Source organism: Gopherus evgoodei, chromosome 18 (assembly GCF_007399415.2).
Source record: "Gopherus evgoodei ecotype Sinaloan lineage chromosome 18, rGopEvg1_v1.p, whole genome shotgun sequence".
In the NCBI taxonomy this organism is placed as follows: domain Eukaryota; kingdom Metazoa; phylum Chordata; order Testudines; family Testudinidae; genus Gopherus; species Gopherus evgoodei.
The window spans coordinates 308,119-320,854 of record NC_044339.1 but is presented as its reverse complement, the minus strand read 5'-3'; the positions used below and the strand labels follow the sequence as shown (position 1 = coordinate 320,854).

Genomic DNA, 12,736 nt, shown 5'->3' with positions numbered 1-12,736 from the left:
GACAGATGAATCCCTACATACACTAAAGGACTCCAGTGCTACTCTTCACTTGTTGGGCATCTACATTCCTGCCCTGAAATGAAAATTCCACTGTCCATCATCCACCCAGTGCTTCAGGTCTCCTCAGTTCTACCTACAGAGACCTAATGAGCCCCAGGGAAACATCAAAAGACACAGAGGTCTTGCCTTCCATGGCCTCCCTATCAGGCTTCACGTGCCAGACCCAACCTCCAGCGAAGGGGTGTTTTTAATGTGAGCCCAAGAGCCGCTGACTGCTAAGTCTACTGCCTCACGACCTTCCTACTCCCTTTGGGGGTCATTTCCCCATGCTTGGAGTGTGATAACAGACAGATAGGTATTGACATCATTCACTGTGGCTATATAATAGAGTTTGTCATACTACCTCCTCCAAAACTCCCCTTCCCATCCCTCTTTGGGGACCACTCTCATGACAGTATTCTCGTCCAAGAGGTGAACTCCTTGCTACAATGGGGAGCAATAGAATACATTCCTCCAAAATATCAGAGAACGGAATTCTACTCAACTTACTTCATGATACTCAAAAGGAAAGGTGGGTGGAGACCAGTCCTTGATCTTTGGCACCTCAATCATTCCATCTACAAACTCAAGGTTCATACAGCAGTGATAGTTCCATCCTTAGAGAAAGGCATGTGGTTTACAGCTCTCTATATGAAGGACGCTTACTTTCATATTGATATTCATCCTGCCCACATAAGTTTCCTGAGATGGGCACCCACCATTTCCATTACAAGGTGCTCCCTTTCAGGATAGCTACTGCTCCCAGTCTTCATCAAATTATTGGCTCCTAGCCACCAGATCCAGACAAGAAACCCACGCATCAGCCTCTTTGTTACTTAGCCTCCTTTCTTCCATGGGAATCAGTGTCAACTTCGAGAAATCGATCATTGATCCCATGCAACCTCTGCACTTCATCTGTGCTACCATAAATTCAGTGATAGCACAACCTTACTTGCCCAGGGACAGATTTCACACAATGAGCATCATCATAACTCGCATCATGCACAATCCTTATGTACCGGCCAGGATTTGGCTGTCCCTCCCTCCTTGGTCACATGGCTTTATGTGCCTGCGTGACCCCCTTCGTGTGACTTCACCTCTGCTGCCTTCAGACATGGGTTCATTTACTCACCAAACCTGTCACTCCATGGACTTCATGCTGACAGTCCCTGGGAACTGTATGCATGTTGGTTCCCTTTCTTCCCTTCTCCCCAGACAAGATGATAATTACAATACTTCCCTGGTGAGCCGAGGAGCCCACAAGGAATGTGGACTCCCAGAGAATCCAGGATGCAAATAAATATCTTGGGACTCCAAGCTATAAGAAAGGCATGCCAATCTTTCCGTCCATTCATTCACTCACATCACATTCTCATCATGTCGGACACCACCACTGTTTTCTATATCAAGAAATGGGGGAATGAGGCAGTCAGTGTCTGGAACTGGTGCATCAATCACCAGATCCTCTTGTCCACAGCCTGTCTTCTGGGACACAGAATGTATTTGCAGATTCGCTCAGCAGACATTTTGTAGTCGACCACAAATGGGAGCTTCACGACTCAGTAGTACACTATATTTTTGCCTGATGGGGTCCCCGCCTGGAGACCTATGGGAGAACAGCAAGTGCACCACATACTGCTCCAGGGGAGCCCTCAGTCACCACTTCTAGGGCAACACTCTCCTAACTCTCCTGGTTAGACTAACTCAGCTATGTCCTCCCTCCACTACCGCTCCTGCCTTGAGTGCCTCACAAAATCCGACAAGACAGAGCAACAATCATTCTGATTGTCCCCTGCTGGCCCAAACAATTCTGGTTTCCCAATCTCCTCCACGTCTTTCTGCCCACCAATTCCCATCTCCAGCTTCCCTGATTTGCTGATCCATTTCAACACTGAGTTCAGGCATCCCAATCCACAGAGTATGGTATTTGGATGGGCATCTGCTTTAGAATGGATGTGCTCTTCAACTATGCAAAACATTCTCTCTAGCAGCAGGAAGGACTCCACTCAGCAGTGTTACCAAGCCAAGTGGAGATGTTTCTCATCTTGAGTTTAACAAAAAAGAGTTTTACCAGAATTGGTGGAGTTTCTCCTCATCCTGGACATTCATTAAAATTTTCAGGTCTCATCCTCAGCTCTTTGAGAGTCCACCAGGCAGTAATTAGTGTATTCTACCCTCCAGTGGAAGGTTACGCTGTCTTTACACATATATAATCACTAGATTTTTGAAGAGGCTTGTTGGAATCTTCCTACCCATTCAAGCAATTGCAGCCTGAGACCTGAATCTAATTCTCTCTGTGCTAACAAAGCCTCCTTTTGAGCTATTAGCATCATGCTCCATGTCCCTTCTTTCTATGAAAGTCATAGAATGTCAGGGTTTGAAGGGACCTCAGGAGGTCATGTAGTCCAACCCCCTGCTCAGAGCAGGACCAATCCCTGGATGGATTTTTGCCCCAAATCCCTAAATGGCCCCCTCAAGGATTGAACTCTCAACCCTGGGTTTAGCAGGCCAATACTCAAACCACTGAGCTATTCCTTCCCCCAAGTTGTCTTCCTTGTTGCTGTCACTTCCACAAGAAGAGGCAGCGAACAGTTTTCCACAATGATAAAGTCTTCCTATATCTATACCTAAAATTTTTACTAAAGGTAGTCAGTCTCCAGGTTACACATTAATCAATCCATTCACTTACCTATTTTCTTCCCGAAACTACATGCATCTGCAGAAGAACGTTGACTCCACTCCCTCAGTATCCAACAAGCTCTGACCTTCTACCTGCAAAGAACTAAATCAATCAGGAAGTCCCCTAGACTGTTTGTTGCAATACCAGAGAGACTCAGCAGATAGTTCATCTCCACCCAGAGAATCTCCAAATGGATTTTGCGTTGCATTACACTCTGCTACCAGCTGACAGGCCGACCTCTCCACCCACAGGGGTGCAGGCTATGATAGCTCAGGCTCGAACCACAGCCTCCCTTCAGGATGTGCCACTCATAGACATATGTAGAGTAGCCACGTGGAATTCTGTGCAGGACTCAGTGTCAGATGCTCGTTCGCCATGGCAGTTCTCCACATGACTCCTCCATCCTCATCCTCACTCCCTCCTCCATCTTAGGTACTGCTTGTTAACCGCCCTCAGGGCAATACAATAGGGACCACCCCTCGAAGAAGAGGAGGTTACTTTCCTGTAACTGGAGAGTTTTTGAGATGCATAGTCCCTATCTGTATTCCAGTCCCACCCTCCTTCCCCTCTGCTGTGTATTTGTCAAATTTGCAGTAGAGAAGGAACTGGAGATGTGGTCGGTCCACCCCATCCTTTATTGCCTCTGACAGAAGTGCAAGGTGAGTCAAGGTACATGCGCAGGCCAATAGATGCTACTTTCAGATTCTCCAAATCTGAAGGCATGGTGTGCATGCATAACCCCCAGTGGAATCCAGATAGGGACCACGTATCTCAGAGAACCTCCAGTTACAGTAAATAATGGCCTTTGTATGTGCTATATGTCTCAAATAAACAGTAAAGGAGACCCTTAGCATCTTAGTTATTTAAACATTGTTCTTTCTCTTTCAGCAGGTCTGCAAAGTGCAGAACAACCCCGGAATGCCTTCTGTGGCTCGGTGTGGCACCCCAGCATGCCCTCTGTTGGTCTCATCTCACCCACCATTGAGGAACCTGCCGATAGGGGTAAGCCAAATCCCTCCTTATCCCCCACCCCAAATTTTGCACTTTTCTGTAAAGTTTTCTTTTTCATAATTGTATTGTTTACAGAGAATAAAATTAACAGAAAACTTTACAAAAATGTGCAATACTGTAAAAAACAAAAAAAAAACAAAACCAAGACTTGCATTGTACCCCTCTAGGCAGTCTCTTCAGTGGTGGGTGGGACATCACCAGTAGAGGGCATGCTGGGACGTTGGCCTGAGCGGGATCCGCGAGGGGTCTGCACTTTGCAGACCTGTGGAAAGGGGGAGACAAGGTAAGTCCTGCTTACCCCGTTCATTTGGAGCATTCAGCGCATAACATACATTTTACATTTGTACCTTTAAAGAATAGTTTCTTACTGTGCCTTTTTTAGGGTAGGTTTTAAAGGTAACAGTATTTAACAAACCTGGTATCCTATATTATTGTTTATTATAGGATAAGAGGGATTTCAGCCTAGAAAAATCAAATGTTATCCTCTTGTAAAATGTGTCTGTCCACTCTCGTCATTTCACTTTTACACAGGCCAGGCCTATCAACCACTGAAGCCCACCACCTCATCCCTGCTCGCAAAATGATGCCAAGCAGCTCACAGTTAATAAGCTCTCAACACATGACAACTTTCTTTCTTTGCTTCTTTTTGGCTTTCTGTCTGTCATTTCAGAAATAGCAGATTTCAAACCAAACAACATGCGGGGACAATTCAGAGTTACTCAAAATAGAACCAAGAGAGAGATTTATGATTCAGATGAAAACTGTAGAAACAAATGAGGCCTACCTATGTACGAAGAGAAAAATGTAACCAGATGAGCATAAAGAGGAGCAGCTAGCCTTCTTTGGTTTCCTGGATGTTTCTGAGGGATTTGGATTAGTTTAATTATATTCTAAGAAGGGACAGAACAAGAATCAATGGTCTCAAGTTGCAATTGGGAAGGTCTAGGTTGGATATTAGGAAACACTATTTCACTAGGAGGGTGATGAAGCACTGGAATGGGTTCCCTAGGGAGGTGGTGGAATCTCCATCCTTAGAGGTTTTTAAGGTCAGGCTTGACAAAGCCCTGGCTGGGATGATTTAGTTTGTATTGGTCCTGCTTTGAGCAGAGGATTGGACTAGGTCACCTCCTGAGGTCTCTTCCAACCGTAATATTCTGTGATTCTAAGCTAAACCAGAAGGAAGACACTATGGCCCCATTTTACTATTTGTGAGTTCCCTGCTGTGTTTCTGACTCATCTGACAAGTCCTTTAGAGTTTTCCCCATCTGTAAGGAAGGTGAGTTGAGTTTGTTAGATACTTTTGAGATCCTTTGATGGAAAGTGCTATAGAAGTTTAAAGTGATAGCATTATTATTGAAGGTGCTATATAATTAATTATTATTAATAGTAGTAGTAATTTGTACTTTGGTACCAATGAGGAGTCTCAAGCTTTTTGCTTTTCCAAAAAAATAGGCCCCCATTGTATTAGGCACCACAAACACAGACCAAAATTCAGTTCCTGCTGCAAAAAGCTTATAATACAGTATTTTTACTATAAATCATTCCAGACAGACTGCTATTCATTGATAGGTATTTTAAAAGCCAACCGCAAACATTCAGCCAATTTGAAATCAGTTTATTCACAAATATAAATATTATTCTTTTAAAAAACTACTTTAATGGCTTAGCTGCTTTGCTCTATTGAAGGTCTGTCTTGTAAACCAAACCGATTTCAAAACTGGTCTAGTCAACATCTGCCACTATGGCACCAGTGTCCATCAGGCAAAATAATGACTTCTCCCTCAGCCATTTAATATACTGTATATACTCATTCATAAGCCGAATATTTTTGGTAAAAAAGTGACACATCAAAGAGCGGGGGTCAGCTTATAAACAGGTCTACACCAAAATTTGATGATTTTAAACTCTATGGAATCATTTAAATGAATATCTAATACAGGGATTTGCAACCTTTGGCACGTGGCCCACCAGAGTAAGCACCCTGGCGGGCTGGGTCAGTTTGTTTACCTGCCGCATCTGCAGGTTTGGCCGATCGCGGCTCCCACTGGCCATGGTTCACCACTCCAGGCCAATGGGGGCAGCAGGAAGCAGCGACCAGCACATCCCTCGGCCTGTGCCGCTTCCCATCACCCCCATTGGCCTGGAGCGGCGAACCGTGGCCAGTGGGAGCCGCGATCAGCCAAACCTGCGGATGCGGCAGGTGAAGAAACTAACCTGGCCTTTATCCTGACGGGCCACGTGCCAAAGGTTGCTGATTCCTGATCTAAGACATTGTAGTTTTGTTTACTTGGAGCGTCTGCAGGGATGGAGCCCCTCAGCTCCCCGTGGCTGCAGTTCACTGTTCCCAGCCAATGGGAGCTGCGAACGGCGAACTGTGGCCACAGGGAGCTGAGGGGCTCCGTACCTGCAGACACTCCAAGTAAATAAAACGTCCTGACCCAACAGAAGCTTACCCTGACAGGCTGGGAGCCAAAGTTTTCCAACCCCTGAAATATAGGGTTGGCTTATGAAAGGGTCATATAATTTTTAGAAATAAATCACTGCCCTAGGATTAATGTCACCTACTTTAATAACAAATGCATTGACTTGACATGTTCTGATAGTTCAGTACAGTAACTCCTCACTTAACGTTGTCGCGGTTAATGTTGTTTTGTTGTTACATTGCTGATCAATTAGAGAACATGCTCATTTAAAGTTGCGCAATGCTCCCTTATAATGTTTGACAGCCGCCTGCTTCATCCACTGTTTGCAGGAAGAGCAGCTCATTGGAGCTAGCTGGTGGGGGCTTGGAACCAGGGTGGGCGGGCAGTCGCCTTATCAGCTCTCTTAAGTTCCCTGTGTGGCAGCTGCCCAGCAGGCTATCAATTGTCAGGCAGTTTAGCTGTCCCTCCCCCTCGAGAGGAGGGATAGCTCAGTGGTTTGAGTATTGGCCTTGCTAAACCCAGGGTTGTGAGGTCAGGCCTTGAGGGAGGGATTTGGGGCAAAAATCTGTCTGGGGATTGGTCCTGCTTTGAGCAGAGGGTTGGACTAGATGATCTCTTGAGGTCCCTTTCAACCCTGATAGTCTAGTGTGATGTGCTTCTCCTGCCCTCTGCCTTGGAGCTGCTCCCAGGAGTCTCCTGCTCGCTATGCGGGACGGGACAGGAGGGGAAGGGGTGCTAATGTCTGGGTGTTCCTCTCCCCTGCTCCTGTACCCCTTCTCCACAGAGCTGGGTGGGGACACAACAGGGCTCAGGACAGAGGCAGCTGCTGTCTCCAATTGCTGATATACTTAAAAAGGCAGTGTACTTAGAGTGGGGTCAGCATACTTAAAGGGGCAATGTGTGTGTGTCTGTCTCTCTCTCTCTCTCACACACACACACACATCTTGTGTGTGTCTGTGTCTCCCCCCTCCATTTGTGCTGCCTTGTAGAGTGCGAGGCTACATTAACAACAATGTGTTAACCCTTGAGGGCTCAGTCAAGTGCTAGTTCATCATTTAGCGGTAAGGCATTCCCTGGGAAATATCCCAACCTCTGACTCAACCAAACTTCACAATCATCATAGCTGTGTACAGTATTAAATTGTACTCTGTGTGTGTGTGTGTGTGTGTGTGTGTGTGTATATATATATATATATATATATATATATATATATATATATATATATATATATATATATATATATATATATATATATATATAAAAATGTACAGTCTTTTGTCTGGTGAAAAAATTTCCCTAAAGAACCTAACCCCCCTCATTTACATTAATTCTTATGGGGAAATTGGATTCGCTTAACATCATTTCGCTTAACTGAGGAGTTACTGTGTCTATAAGCCCTGTATGTGTCTATAAGCCCTAAATGTTTCGGGACTTGCCTATTTGATACCTCTCTCTCCATGCTTTACTGGCAAATCTGCAGTTAATGAAGGGTCCCTCAAGCTGGAACCCCTTTGGTGTAAAGGAGAGGGGGCTTCTGGCAAGCTGTTTTCCATGAAGACCCTCAGTTTAGGAAGAGCCCAAATCCGTTTACTTTCAGGGCACCCTGCAAACTCTTTTCTTTACTTAAGGCTTTTCTACACATACAGAGCTGCAGCAGAGCTCCTGTAGTGCTTACTGAAGATGCTACCTATGCCATGGGGAAGGTACTCCACCTCCCTGAGAGAGGCAGTAGCTGCGATAGCCTGTCTCTGGTTCCCTGAGTGCCAGGCCGGCTGAGGCTCTGGCAGCCAGCAAACGAACAGTCTTACACGTAGTCTGGGGCCGGGGCCTGGGCCTTCAGGGCTCAGGCAGCCAGCAAGCCAACAGTCTCAAAGAGGGCTGGCTGTAGCCTGGGCGGGGCTCAGGCAGCCAGCGAACAAACAGTCTTGAGGGGGCTGGTTATAGCTTGGGCAGGGCTCAGGCAGCCAGCAAACAAACACTCTTAAGGTAGGCTGGGGCCTGGGCTTGCAGGCCTCAGGCAGCCAGCAAACAAACAGTCTTGCAAGTTCCCTATTCCACCGCGTCCCAGCCCAGGGCCCTGGCAGGGGCAGTGTTAGCTACCCCGGGGTCGGCGGGGATCCAGCCACAACACGCCGACGCTGGGGTTCTGGGCTTTGCAGCCAGCCCTACAGCAGCTACCCCTGGGCCACATTCTGCCTCCCCTGGGGTAGGTACCTCCGGCATCCAGGCATCGTCTGGCTCTTCTGGGTAAACAGTGGCAGGCACTCCAGGCCAGTCGTCATCCGCGTCTGGGGTGTGGACCGGGATAGGTGGGAGATCTGCCTCGAGCTGCTGCCGAACCAGTGGGGCATCCTTCCCCTCCGCAGGTTTCACCCTGAATGGGCTACAGGCCTAGTCTTTTATACTTCCGGCCCCACCCTTCTCCTTCTGGCAAGGGGGGCGGGGAGGTTTAGGATCTGTCCTCCCAGGTGTGTGTAAGGCTCCCTCCTTCACCTCAGGGGAGGGAGGCGCATCTGCCTCACTACAGGAAGGGTGAGGCATGATAAGGGCTGGTGTTTATGGCTGAAGCAGATAGTGTTTGGGTTTGATTTTGTGTCTGGTTGTCTGTTTTCTGGTTTTAGTATGAAGGAAAGTTTCTGTCTTACGTGGTTGTACATTTGCAAAGGCACTTAGAGCCTGGAATAGTTACTTTGTAATATTGGTTATAAATTGATTAGGCTCTAAGCAGATTTTGTTATATCACACCAGCATCAAGCCAGAACGAGCATGTTTTAAATGAAAATGGGGAGTGAATTTTCAGTAGTCCATGGAACTGAAGTGACTGAGGGCATGGATTTCAACAAGGCGTAGCGCACGCAAGTGCTGTATACATTTCCACACAATTTTGCCTGCTAATACACTCTAATACAGCTCTGCTAATCTTGTCGGTGTGATGGGTTAACTTGTGCAATTATGTGGCTTTTGTGCACAGATGGAAACTAGGATGAGACTGTTAGACTCATTTACACGTGTCCTGAAATTAGATTTGAATGCATGTCTTCATACATGAAAGGCTAGTAGGTTGGTACACAAACCCTCTATACCACAGAACTCGTTTCAGTGCTTTGTCATGGCTTGTGAAGCATGTAAGTGCATGAGATCATTATTCTGTGACAATATTTGGTTCCACTGGCATTATCATACAATCATAGAATATCAGGGTTGGAAGGGACCTCAGGAGGTATCTAGTCCAACCTCCTGCTCAAAGCAGGACCAGTTCCCAACTAAATCATCCCAGCCAGGGTTTTGTCAGGCCTGACCTTAAAAACCTCTAAGGAAGGAGATTCCACCACCTCCCTAGGTAACCCATTCCAGTGCTTCACCACCCTCCTAGAGAAAAAGCTTTTCCTAATATCCAACCTAAACCTCCCCCACTGCAACTTGAGACCATTACTCCTTGTTCTTTTATCTGGTACCACTGAGAACAGTCTAGATCCATCCTCTTTGGAACCTCCTTTCAGGTAGTTGAAAGCAGCTATCAAATCCCCCCTCATTCTTCTCTTCTGCAGACTAAACAATCCCAGTTCCCTCAGCCTCTCCTCATAAGTCATGTGCTACAGGCCGCTAATCATTTTTGTTGACCTCCACTGGACTCTTTCTAATTTTTCCACATCCTTCTTGTCGTGTGGGGCCCAAACTGGACACAGTACTCCAGATGAGGCCTCACCAATGTCAAATAGAGGGGAATGATCACGTCCCTCGATCTTCTGGCAATGCCCCTACTTATATAGCCCAAAATGCCATTAGCCCTCTTGGCACAAGGGCACACTGTTGACTCATATCCAGCTTCTTGTCCACTGTAACCCCTAGGTCCTTTTCTGCAGAACTGCTTCCTAGCCATTCGATCCCTAGTCTGTAACAGTGAATGGGATTCTTCCATCCTGTGTGCAGGACTCTGCACTTGTCCTTGTTGATTTCTTTTGGCCCAGTCCTCCAATTTGTCTAGGTCCCGCTTTATCCTATCCCTACCATCCAGCATATCTACCACTCCTCCCAGTTTAGTGTCATCTGCAAACTTTCTGAGGGTCCAGTCCAGGCCATCCTCCATATCATTAATGAAGATACTGAACAAAACCAGCCCCAGGACTGACCCTTGGGGCACTCTGCTTGATACTGGCTGCCAACTAGACATAGAACCATTGATCACTATCTGTTGAGCTCGATGATCTAGCCAGCTTTCTGTCTGCCTTATAGTCCATTCATCCAGCCCATACTTCTTTAACTTGCTGGCAAGAATACTGTGGGAGACCATATCAAAAGCTTTGCTAACGTCAAGGAATAACACGCCCACTGCTTTCCCCTCATCCACAGAGCCAGTTATCTCCTCATAGAATGCAATTAGGTTAGTCAGGCATGACTTGCTCTTATGAATCCATGCTGACTGTTCCTGATCACTTTCCTCTCCTCTAAGTGCTTCAGAATTGATTCCTTGAGGGCCTGGTCGATTATTTTTCCAGGAACTGAGGTGAGACTGACTGGCCTGTAGTTTCCCAGATCCTCCTCCTTCCCTTTTTCCCTAGTCTTCAGTGGCAATTCGGCAGAGAGCTCTTCAGTCGCGGATGATCTTCAGCGGTATTTCAGCAGCAGGTAATAAACCTTGCCACCAAAGACAGAAGCACCTGCCACTGAAATACTACTGAAGACTGTCCACGACTGAAAGACTCTCCACCGACTTGCCGCCGAAGACCAGGAAAAAAAATATTGGGACAAATGGCGTCCTGACCATACTCTGGTTGGGACGTGGGACGAACTCCTTAAAATCTGGACAGTCCCGATTTTATCAGGACGTCTGGTCATCCTAACTACATTAGCCTTTTTCCAGTCATCCGGGACCTCCCCCAATCGCTGTGAGTTTTCAGAGATAATGGCCAATGGCTCTGCAGTCACTCCGCCAACTTCTTTAGCACTCTTGGATGCAGTGCATCCGGCCCCATGGACTTGTGCTCGTCCAGTTTTTCTAAATAGTCCCAAACCACTCCTTTCTCCACAAAGCGCTGTTCACCTCCTCCCTATACTGTGCTGTCCAGTGCAACAGTCTGAGAGCTGACCTTGTTCGTGAAGACAGAGGCAAAAAAAAGCATTGAGTACATTAGCTTTTTCCACATCTTCTGTCACTAGGTTGCCTCCCTCATTCAGTAAGGGTCCACACTTTCCTTGACTTTCTTCGTGTTGCTAACATACCTGAAGAAACCCTTCTTGTTACTCTTAACATCTCTTGCTAGCTGCAACTCCAAGTGTTATTTGGCCTTCCTGATTTCACTCCTGCATGCTTGAGCAATATTTTTATACTCCTCCCTGGTCATTTGTCCAATCTTCCACTTCTTGTAAGCTTTTTTGCATTTAAGATCAACAAGGATTTCACTATTAAGCCAAGCTGGTCGCCTGTCATATTTACTATTCTTCCTACACATCAGGATGTTTTTTTCCTGCAACCTCAATAAGGATTCTTTAAAATACAGCCAGCTCTCCTGGACTCCTTTCCCCCTCATGTTATTCTCCCAGGGGATCTTGTCCATCAGTTCCCTGAGGGAGTCAAAGTCTACTTTTCTGAAGTCCAGGGTTCATATTCTGCTGCTCTCCTTTCTTTCTTGTGTCAGGATCCTGAACTCGATCATCTCATGGTCACTGCCTCCCAGGTTCCCATCCACTTTTGCTTCCCCTACTAATTCTTCCCTGTTTGTGAGCAGCAGATCAGGAAGAGCTCTGCCCCTAGTTGGTTCCTCCAGTACTTGCACCAGGAAATTGTCCCCTACACTTTCCAAAAACTTCCTGGATTGTCTGTGCACCGCTGTATTACTCTTCCAGCAGATATCAGGGTGATTAGTCTCCCATGAGAACCAGGGCCTGCAATCTAGTAACTTCTGCTAGTTGCCAGAAGAAAGCCTTGTCCACTTCATCCCCCTTATCTGGTGGTCTATAGCAGACTCCCACCACGACATCACCCTTGTTGCTCACACTTCTAAACTTAATCCAGAAAGTCTCAGGTTTTTCTGCAGTTTCATACCGGAGCTCTGAGCAGTCATACTCCTCTCTTATATACAATGCAACTCCCCAACCTTTACTGCCCTACCTGTCCTTCCTTATCAGTTTATATCCATCCATGACAGTACTCCAATCATGTCATTATCACTTAATGAAAGCCAAACTAAACTCCATTAGTGACCATTAGTATATTGTGATTTTTTTTATCAGCAACAAGCATTTATGCCATCAAAGTGAACTGTTTAACATTCCTATTATAAGTGCCTATACTCTGGGGTTTTCTAACTCTGCCAAAAATGTGTTTTAGGCTGAAACTTGGCATGCAGGGCATCAGCCCACAAGCATATTTTTTTAATGTAATCAGTTTAGCCAGTTGAATAACTCAGATTATTTTGGTTCAACATCGTGGATTAATCACTTTGTAAAATAGAGATTGGCTTTTGAAGTATCCAAAATTTTATGTAAAAGTTGTGTACAGCCCAGAAAAAGTGTCAAATATGTTTTATTAACAAGTGTTAAAGGACTGTTTGTTGACAAAACATGTAACTTAATATTGAGTAAT

At 46.0% G+C, this 12,736-nt stretch overlaps 1 protein-coding gene across 3 annotated transcripts in view; it reads left to right on the top strand.

Annotated features, from left to right (window-relative positions):
* Positions 1-12,736, top strand: part of EIF4G3 (eukaryotic translation initiation factor 4 gamma 3) — a 513,419-nt gene that overhangs the window by 414,592 nt on the left and 86,091 nt on the right. For all 3 annotated transcript variants that reach the window (XM_030537664.1, XM_030537665.1, XM_030537663.1), the window contains one exon: positions 3,608-3,721. In XM_030537664.1, the coding sequence (XP_030393524.1) occupies positions 3,608-3,721 (114 nt within the window). The remainder of the gene's footprint in view (positions 1-3,607; positions 3,722-12,736) is intronic.